The sequence below is a fragment of the Arachis ipaensis genome, chromosome B03, assembly GCF_000816755.2.
Source record: "Arachis ipaensis cultivar K30076 chromosome B03, Araip1.1, whole genome shotgun sequence".
Classification (NCBI taxonomy): Eukaryota; Viridiplantae; Streptophyta; class Magnoliopsida; order Fabales; family Fabaceae; genus Arachis; species Arachis ipaensis.
This window is the reverse complement of record NC_029787.2, coordinates 9,416,077-9,427,567: the sequence shown is the minus strand read 5'-3', so window position 1 is coordinate 9,427,567 and position 11,491 is coordinate 9,416,077. Positions and strand designations below refer to the sequence as shown.

Genomic DNA, 11,491 nt, shown 5'->3' with positions numbered 1-11,491 from the left:
TTTTGGGTATTATAGGCACGAGTGAGCTTGCTCAAGGCAGTGTTGGGATCCACAGTCCCCAAAAATATTGGCTTGAACTGGTTCATACCTGCCAAACCACAAAGAAACCTTGATAGTCAATGAAACCTAAATTTCACATAAAAAAATGTAAATAATAAGCCACCATACTAAATTGAGATACCTATAACAAAGCAAGCAACATGAGCAGAAAATTCGAGATAATTTATAACATTTAATCCATATCTCACTATTTGGATTTACTTTATATGACAAGCAGCCAGCGCTTTGAATCTTTCTTTTTTCCTCAGTGTTCAGATTAGAGAATTTGAAGCCAATCATAATACTTAGATTGCTTATGTCTGAGCATCTAGAGGGACCATTTTAACAATCACAAAATCATCTTAAATTTCCTAAATTAATTAACACATTCAATATGAATCAATCCAAAAAACAGTCAAATCACACTCAAAATAACAAAATCAATGCATATGAACAAACCACAACGTCAAAAAAAATGACAACTGAAACTAACAAAGTGTAGTCGATTATAAGAGAAAGAAAAAGATTACTAACCAGCGTTGGCGAACAATAGGGTAGGGTCATTGAATGGAACAACGGGACTGGACCGCCAGTAGACATGGCGCTTTTCTTCGAAGAACTTAAAGAAAGTGTCCCTCACGCGCTTCGCCGGCCACTCCCGGTTGGACGAGTCAGAACCAGGCATCGCGGCGGCGGAAGCGACGGAAGTAGGAAGAGATCTGGCGGGGGAAGACGCGACGGCGCAGAAGGGTTTGAGAAGAGTGAAGATGGAGCTGGAAATGAGTGGCGGCTTAGTGAAGCAGTTACGGTTACTGGCAGCTCCAAATAATCCTCTTCTCATTCACTCTGATATTTAGTGTTAGCCCCTTAAAAACACTATCCCATCTTAATATGTGTCTTGTATTTTCGTTCTTCTTCTCTTTGCAGATATGGAGATGGGTTCCTTTCATTGGGCTATTATTCCATTTTTGTCAACTCCTTATTGTGTATCGTATCGGGTACGGTCTTGTAATATTTTGGCCTGCTTTGTAAGTTTTGGACAACTCATAAGTGCAACTCATGATTAAGTTTACCTTATCGTTGGGGTTTTGTCAAAAATAAAGTAATTAATTTAAGGTGGAAATTCAGTCGACTTAACGTGAAGTTGAAGTTGATACCTGAGAGCCGTTAGATGAAAATTTAGTCAAATCAATCAAATCATCTAACAGCTCTCAGTATCAACTTTACGTGAAGTCAACTTCACTTGAGTTTTTACCTTAATTTAACCATTTGATAGAATGGTCAACTTACTCATCAGTTTAAATAAATATTAAGAGTTCAAATCTTACTTAAATTCGCGATACATTAATCTTTGACATATAGAATTAGGGAATACTTTCAAGTTTCAACAACCGACAACCAAAAAAAAATTAAATTCATTAATTTCCAAAACATATAAATTACACATAAATTTCCAAAATCTATTCGGTTTCATGTAAAACGATTTTATTTGGCAAACACAAATGTTTATGTACCAATTTCATGCGGTATCACGTCAATATTTTATTCCATAAAGTCGAAACCAACAGTTATTTATTATTATTATTATCAAATTTTTTAATTTTTGAAAAAATTTTTATTGTTTTGATCTTTTAAAATAATTTTTTAATTTTTTTACTACAATTTCAATGATTTACTCTCTTTAAAATTTCACTTTTATTCCCATTTTTATTTTATCTTCTTCATCTTAGTTGACTTTCTTTTCATCTCCTCCATTTTTCATGACCATTGTCAATAAAACCAAGCTACCATACATAGCATATTTTACCTTCTTTCTACCAAAATGAGATTTAAACTTACAATCTCTTATATATTATCCAAATCTCTCACGTTAGATAATCCGATAAAATCTATCAACCTATTTTTATTATATAAAAATTGATACAAACTTTTTTATATTGAGTTTAAATGATTTTTTTTAATGATGTCACATTATCAATTTTAATTACTTGACAAAATTTAGAAATTAACCAATCAATTTTTAATAAAATATTTTTTAAAAAATAAAAATTAAACTATAACTCCCATAATTAATTAATCTTATTACATATTGTTATTCAATAAAAATATAAAACATTAATTAAATGTAATAAATATCTACATTAAAAGTGTCATAATAATAATATTATCATAATAAATTTTAAGTTATAAAATATTCAAATTTCATATTATTTGACCTACTTATATATTATTCATAAGATTTTTACCACTATTATTTTATTTCACAAATTCATAGTTCGTGTATAAAAAAAATATTTACATCAACAAATAAAGAGAACGAAGTCTATCTACTTAGAAATGATTCTATTAGATAATTAAGTAGAAAATAAAAATATTTATTGCATTTTTAAAACAAAATTTTGAGAAAAATACTCTTATTACTTTTACTATTTATACTTTTTTCATTATTTTGTAATACTTTACATATAATTATATTTTAAAATTCTTATAATTATACTTATTTCAAGATGCTATTAGTTGTTGTTTTTGTAATAACTAAACAATTTAAATATTGATAATTTTGTTTACTAATTTTTAACTATGATTTTTTTTTTGTGTCTTTTTTAACTATAATTTATTAACACCACAAAGAACACCTCTTCATATAATTGTAAAAAAAAATATGATAAAAAAAAATTAAATATAAAAAAATTTATCAGATTATAAATTACTAACTCAATAATTATTAAAGATTCAAATTAAATTAAAAATTTTAGATCAAAGTGCTACAAAAAAATTTTGTGCTATTTGATAGAACAGCAAAAAAATTATTGAACATAATTGTCTTAAATTTAATGACACTCTAAGACAACAATAACACCGAAACACCATTCTAATTCTAATTGAAAAATTTATACAATCTCACACTTATATTATCTGAAGTTAAAGTAATTTATTTAAACTTTAAATAAGGCTCTCAATAATATACTGCTACCAAGACGTTTATCCCAACAAAAAATATTGAAACTCAATCGCTATTACAACAAATAAAACAGATAATACTACAAAGATTTTAATTATTCAAACCATCATTTGTATTGCTTATTTATATTTTTTATTGATTATAAGAAATAATTTTACCAACGCTAATATCATCAGACCTAAATGAGATACCAATTAAGAGATTAAGCCATTAAAGAGAGAAAATAAATAAATTCAAGAGACATCTTCAGATGAAGAATATATATATAAAGATAGAACAAAGAAGACGATAAAAAAATATATATATCTTCACAAGAACATATAACAGGAAGAATAAAGAAACTACTCCAACAATAATCAAAATAAAAAAAAAGATAAATATCACATAAGAAAACTAAATCCGTCAACTAAAATAAATATAAAAATAAAAAATAAATAAAGATATAACTTTTTATAACTTTAATATTAAAATTTTTGTATTACAAAATATTTTAAATAAAAAATACATCAAATTTAATATTAGTTTGTATATATATTAATTAATTTCTAAACAATATAATACTTACTAAAATATAAAAAATTTAGAGAGTAAATGACCATTTGTACCCATGAAAAATATAAACGCGAACAAATATACCCATGAAAGAAGGAAACTCATCTTGTAACCACGGAAGATGACCTTTGTGCGCCAGAAGACAGAAATACCCTGAAGTTGGTTACGCATTTGGTTCGTTAATATCCGAACCTATGTGGCAACAAAACCACTCCAAACCTATCTATGCGTAACCCAAATTTTTTTGGTTAAGAAATAGCAAAAAAAACCCTTATATACACCCCCTCTGTGCCCTAGCAGAACTCTGTTATTATCGTCACTTCCATTCCAAATCGGAGAAGAAGACCAGAGCACCTTCATTCCGCGACAGAGATATTTTTTCATTTTAATCAAGTTGTTGCTTCACTATCCGCAGGTGATAAACCACTATTTTATGATTTATCTTGTGCTCAATTGAGTGTTTTTTATCAATTCTTCACTTACTTATTCATATAAATTGCATGGTTTTACAATTCCTTCCTTATTCTATGGTATATGTGAAAACATGTTTCCTATACTTTAAAAATATTAATTTTAATTATCCTTTATTACCATTCGATGCCGTGATCTGTGTGTTAAGTAATTTCAGGCTTTATAGGGCAGGAATGACTTAGAGGATAGAAAGGAAACACACAAAAATGGAAGGAACGCACAAAATGGAGTTTTGAAGAAAATGGCAGCGACGCGCACGCATGGACGACGCGGACGCGTGCCTAGCGCAAAACGCAAACGACGCGTACGCGTGACTGACGCGTACGCGTGACAAAGAAAATCTCCATATGACGCGCACGCGTGACCCACACGCACGCGTGACGGACGCTACGTGCAGAAAATTGCAGAAGTCGATTTTTGGGCCCTTTTTCGGCCCAAATCCAAATCCAAGCCCTCTCTCTTAGGTTTTAGAATTAGGATTTCTCTTAGTTTGTGGTTATTTCTTCATTCTAGGTTCAATGTTCCTTAAATTCAATTTCTCTTCTACTTTTATTTACTTTATCACTTGGTTTATTTACTTTCCAAATTTGATTTATGAACTTTCCTATGTTAGAATTGATATCTTTATTTAATATAATTTGAGGTATTTCAGATTTATGATTGCTTTCTTTAATTTATGCTATTGATGCTTCCAATTAATCTTCTCCTGGTCAAGGCATTTTTATTCGAGTAGATTTTCTTCCCTTTTGGCTTTGGTTGAGTAGTTGGTGACACTTGAGTTGTCAAACTCAGCGGTTGATTGAAAATTGGAAGTTGCTGATTGATTTGGATCCCTCTAAAGCTAGTCTTTTCACAGGAGTTGACTAGGACTTGAGGAATCAAGTTGATTAGTCCACTTGACTTTCCTTTATTTAGTAATGGTTAACTAAGTGGGAGCAACAAACAATTCTCATCACACCTGATAAGGATAACTAGGATGGGATTTCCAGTTCTCATACCTTGCCAAGAGTTTTTATAATTATTAATTTATTTTTCTTGCCATTTAAATTACTTGTTCCTATTTCAAAAACAAAAAAAATACCTTTTTTCATAACCAATAATAAATCATACTTCCCTACAATTCCTTGAGATATGACCAGAGGTTTGAATACTTCGGTTATAAATTTTATTGGATTTGCTTAAGTGACAACCAAAACTTTTGTACGAAAGGATTCTCTGTTGGTTTAGAAACTATACGTACAACGTGATTATTTTTGTGAATTTCTTTACTAGCAAAAATCCGTTCGTCAGCAGGCCTCCGTCGTCTGCATCTCGCCGTCCACTACCCGCCGTCATTGAAATCATCTTGTCATCCACACTACCCATAACCCACCATTGTTGCATGCACCACTTTGTCCACTATTCATAGCCCACCATCGTTGCTCCACAGAGAACAGAGGTATGCCATTACTAATTTTTTCATCTTAAAATATTTTTGAGAATTTGTTGAATATTCTGATCATCTTAGATGGGCTTGATAAATATTTTTAGAATTTTTAGGTTAGGGTTAGATTTTCAGTTGCTATGTTGTTTGCATCTTGTATTATTCATCTGTGTTATTATTCAACCTCTTATAATTGTACACTTAATATTATTGAGTTGTGTTGTTCTTGAATTACTTGACAATGTATTAATTATCTGTGTTGTTATTTATTTAGTATTTTTGGTTTAATTGTTCTCCATATGTTGTTGTATTAGTTCAAATTAAAAAATAATCATAACTTTTATTATTGGTAATGCCAATTTTTTGTTAGGGGTTAATATCTGCCTTAGTAGAGATATATCCAGAAGTCAACTACAGATTTTGTGCCATGCATATATGGCAAAATTAGTAAGAGTGATGTACCTCGGGAGCATGTAAATGCGGGGGATAAAGATCTGATGTTTTGGCTGAAATGTATTGAGAGAAAACCTTGGAAGCTGCAGATGTTGAGACAGCAGCAGCAGGCACTGGTGATGGAAGTGGTTTACCAACCCCACAAGCCGCAGTTGTAAGTGCCGATTCATTTCATTTGTCATTAACTATGTAACATTCTGCAATCACTAATTTGTTGCTTCTTGTATCAACTCTAGGAAACTCAACCAAATCCCCACCGAACGCTGCAACAACCAAAAAACCTATTAAAAGGAGAAATGTGAAGAGACCTCCCGCTACAAACCCTCCTACAACCAACTCAAAAACAACACCAATTGTTACACCTTAAACAATGCAAGGTGTTAGTGCTGGGACTACCATACGTTTTATGTAGTTTATGCCTACACCTGGTGCAACATCAACTGTTAGAGGCAGAGGAACAACGGTCAAAGGTAGAGGAACATCCAGTGAGTCCAGTAATATTGTTTCAAGCAGGAGCAGCAACTCAACTCCAATATCATAGTTGTATTAGTTGATGAAAATTACTTATTTTGCTGTATTAGTTCAATCTTATTTTAATCTGAATTAGACTTTTGGGTTTGTTTTGTTGGTATGTTTCATGTGATCAAAAGAGATGATGAACTCTTCTATTTTATTCTGCTGTTATGATGTTTTGAGTACAGCTCCTAGACTCTTTAATTTCATTTTGGTAATATGAGGTACTCTTTAACAGATATTATACTCTTGTGTTTCTCTATGAATCCACAATGTATCACAAGTTGAAGTTTGTTTTAACCTTTAAAGACATTGTTATAAAACTAGAGACCTGTGTTTCAGTTATGTATGACGGAAATTAATACATGATAAACGCATATTTTAGACAACATCTTATTAATCTTACATAACCTATTTAGTCAAATAAAGCAAATACACATGATTATTTATGCCATTTGATTAATCATTCATGGATATTTCTGTCAAATATAACAAACTGAATTGGTTCAAACTGGTTTGTCATTCTTAACAACAAACAATGCTCATAAACAACAACGATCTCCAGATTACATGAATCCTATATTTTCATCACTAAATACAAATTACAAGCTAAACAAAACACAACCACCAATGCTATAGTTACAAGCAACAATCTACTTGTTCTAACTTCGCTCCTGAGTTTTTCCACTTTCATGATTCTCCCTTTGAACTGCAGTGATTGTCAACCCATCTTCACATATTGCATGAGAATACTCCGTATTCCTTTTAGCTAACGATCTTGCAAGACCTTTCCAACCTTCTTCGATCTCATCCACCCACATAAAGTATTTGCAGTCTCTTGTCTGAAAAATCAAAATACCCACACCCATCCATATGTCAACGAAAATTAAAAAAAAAATGGAACCTTCAAAAAAAAAAAAGAAAAAAAGAAAAATGCTAAGCCATTACCTTCCAAAGAGAACATTGGATGAACCATATATTTGGTTTTGTTACCGTTCTAGATTTCATTAATGCAACCTCCAGTTCACAGAAGCATCTCCCATCAAGCTTCTTTTTCTTCTTCTTCCTCGAACTCGAAGCATTGCTGGAACTTACATTACTCGCAGCAGAGTTAAATCTGCGCAGAGACATGGCCAGGGGTACGGTTAGAGGGTTTTTCTTTGTCAGTGTTTGTGTTTGAGGAAGCAACGAAAATGAAATGGTTTCAATTTCTGGGTTAGAGTAAACATTGGAGAAGAAAGGAAGAAAAAATGCATATTAGGGTTTCAGTTTTTGTAGAGGTATACGTTGAGTTACACGTAGATAGGTTTGGAGTGGTTTTGTTGCTACGTAGATTCGAATATTAACGGACTAAGTGCGTAACCAACGTCAGAATATTTCTGGCACACAAAAGTCATCTTTCTTGGTTACAAGATAAATTTCCTTCTTCTATAAGTCAACGTTTATATCTTTTATGGGTAAAAATGGTCATTTACTCAAATTTAAATGATATATATGATATCGAAATTCAAATCTCATTATTAGCATGAATATATACACACATATGGATTGGGCTTAGTTCAAAAGAGAAAAGCCTCAATTTGGTAATTGAGTTTTCATTCGATAATCAATTTGGTTTGTAACTTTTATTATCACCAATCAAATTAATTATTCTATCATCAATTTAGTCAACAATTTTTTACCGTGAAATCTTTTGAGAATGGACACTGCTTCAATAAAGACATTAAAAATATCTTTTTTAAAGACGTTTATATGTGTCATAATATTATTATACATTTTTATTAAATCGGTTAATAATTTATCTTTTAATAAATTAGAACAAAATCAATTTATTATAACAACAATAATAAATTCAATTGTCTGTATTATAATTATTAGACCCGATTTGATCCAATCGATTTACACAATCTAAACCGAATATAATCCAGTGGGTTATGTAAATTGGTCGGTTCGACCGAATCTGATAACAATTGAGTTTATTATTATTGTTATAAAAAAATCGATTTTATTCTAATTTGTTAAGAAATTCAAAAATAACCGGTTCATTAATACGTCTAATAATAATGCGACACATAAGTGTCTTTATAAAAAGATATTTTATACGTCTTTATGGGAATATCCTCCTTTTTTTTGTGTTAAGATAAATAGTTTGTTTTATTTAACACTTTATCGATTTATAAGTTTATTAAATAAAATAATTAAAAATGATATAAAGTTTAAATTGATTGAGCATTGTAGTGACAAATCTTACATTAAATCTCAAATTAATTTTTATGATATATGGTCTCACAAATATTTTATATGACATTTTGTGACACCTAAAATAGAATTAAACTAAAACTAAATATCGAAGATGCTCTTAGTTTTTACTTTTGATACACGGATACTGACACGGACACGAGACACGACACGACATGGGACACGCTGACACGTAAATTTTAAAATTTTATAAGACACGGGGACACACATGCATATAAAATATAAAGTATTTTTTAAATAAATCGTAATAATATTTTGATATTTTATTGATATTAAAATATAAATTAATTTTTAATTATTTTTAATGTCTTATTTTAATTATATCAAGTATTTAAAATTTTTTTAATAAATAATAATATATACTATATCTAAATTTATTTCAAGAATATATGTTAAGAATAAGACTAGACACGCTGACACGTGATGGTATTTAGGTGTGTCCAAGCGTGTCTGGTGAAGAATTTTTTATTTTTTATTAAGACACAATTTGGACACAGCAGACACACATATCGGACGAGTGTCGAAGAGTGTCCAAAATGTGTTCGACATACAGACATGACAACTCAGCAAAGTATCTGTACTTAAGAGGTTTCTACTTTTTTACTGAAATTGCAATTTAGTCTATACCATTTAAAATTTTTAATTGGGTTCTTACTATTTAAAAATCATTAAAACTAATTGAATATTTCTCAACATATTGGCAAATTGATCATGTGGTTTGCAGCTGGCTTACAATAGAGAGCAAACCTTGATACACTTCAAAATCTCAACTTTGATAATAATAAAAAGAGTAAACTACCATTTTTACTTATAAAAGTTCAAAATACTAACAAATCTATCCACGAATAAATAAAATTATCATTTCTATCTATAAAAAATGGATTTTTTTCTAACAAAACTATCAAAATCTTAAAAAATTATTTAAAATATCTAAAATATTCTTTAATATAATCTAACTATAACTTCTCTTTTTACTCTACACCACCAATCCCACTAAATTCTTCCTCACCACCACTCTTATCCTCAAATCCTTCTCTTTACCACCCTGATCGAGCAAGGGCGGAAGAGTGAAAGAGAAAGCCGAAACAGAGAGTGAGAGAATGACTAAAAAGAGAATTTACTCATTATTGCTGAAAAATTCATTTTGAAGAAGAGGAGCATTCAGATTCAGAATTTCACATTTAAATTCAAATAACAATGCCTTAATAGAACCATATTATTATAGATTCAGCAACAGAATGAACAGAACTGCAAACACAAATTCAAATCTCAACAACAGAAGTGGATCATTCAAATTCAACAATCACAGATGTACAATTCAATAATAAATCAAATTATGGAGATGCAAAATTAGAAAATGAAGCAACAAAAATTGAAAATTGAAAATTAAAAAGACCACGACGACGACGTATTGCCAAATCTTTGAACCCCTAATCCCCAACCTCGAAGCTTCGTGAGCAGCGTTTCACGGTCGAAACACTGGCGCAGAGACTGTTGTCGAAGATGGTCCCAATCAAAGTCCACGAATTTTTTGTAAAAGGCAACAAGAAGGCCAAGAATTGGGTCATCGAAGCGGAGCACAAAAAATCAAGAGTGCCACCACTATGCAGAACCTCATACGTGTTTGCGAAGAGAAGGCAAAGAATGTTCACGACCCTTGTTGATAGAGCAGCAACGGTGGCAAACACAGATCTTCGAGCAGGGGTGGTGATGATGCGCAGATCTTGTCGCCACTGCTGCTGGAATCGCTACTGCTAAGCCACCACTACTGTCATTCTATTTCTACCTTTGCCGAGGTATTAGAGAAAGAGGCTATGATGGCAGTGGGAGTGATAGCAACAGTAATGGTGATAGTTGAGAGTGGTGGTTAGGAAGGATTTGGATAGTAGTGAGGCTTAGAATTGGAGAAGTGGTGATACGGAGTAAAAAAGGAAGTTAGAGTTAGGTTATATTAGAGGGTATTTTAAAAATTTTAAATTTTTTTTTAGGATTTGAAAAATTTTATTAGCAAAAATCTATCTTTTATGAGTAGAAAAGATAATTTTGTTTAATCGTGAATAAATTTGTCAACGTTTTAAATTTTTATGAGAAAAAATGATAGTTTACTCTAATAAAAAAACCTCACAAACATCTTTTTTGTCTTTTTTGCTCTATTCGCATGTACTCTCCTTAACCCTCAAGCTCTCTCTTTGAGCTCTCTCCCCCTCAAGCTCAAACGTTGTGAGTTTTTTTTAAGGATTTTTATCAATAATAATGTCAAGAAATGGATCATTTGAGTGTTTTTTCAATTCGATTAGTGTTGTAAAAGTGGGTATTATAGGAAGGTCGGATCTTGAACATTATTAGGTGAACCAAGGTTGCAAGTTTTAGATTTGCGATGTGAAGAAAAAAGTTCTTTCAACGAATGTATATGCAAATGAAGGTGAAATTTGGAGTATAGAATTAAAGGAAAATGTTGTTAATGGCTTAATACAAGTTCTATCATTTGCTTTTAGACAAAGAGTAAAGAGATCCTAAAAAAAAAAAATAGATAAAGATGATGAATTTTATTTTTGCATAAAGCTCACTACTTTTCCCAAGAGAAACTAAATGGATCAAAGAATTAGTTCGAATAAAATAGTGTAAAAAACATCAAATTGATTTATGGCAAGTTTTTCTATGGCGATTTTTTTTATCACAGAAAAACTCTACTTAAATTATATAGTAAGAATGTTATAATAGTAAAGGAAACATTTTGATAAAGATATTAAAAATGTCTTTTTTTTATTTTAAAAATTTTTACATGTGTCTTAGTTAAATTATTTCTACAGTTTATAGTA

General features: G+C 30.7%; 1 protein-coding gene across 1 annotated transcript in view; it reads right to left on the bottom strand.

Moving 5' to 3' along the window:
• The window catches only part of LOC107628722 (alanine--tRNA ligase), a gene marked incomplete in the record, with an annotated part of 17,431 nt that extends 16,443 nt beyond the window's left edge, over nt 1-988 (bottom strand). Inside the window, 2 exon segments of the mRNA XM_021118060.1 lie at nt 1-88; nt 574-988. Coding sequence (XP_020973719.1) covers nt 1-88; nt 574-880 — 395 coding nt within the window.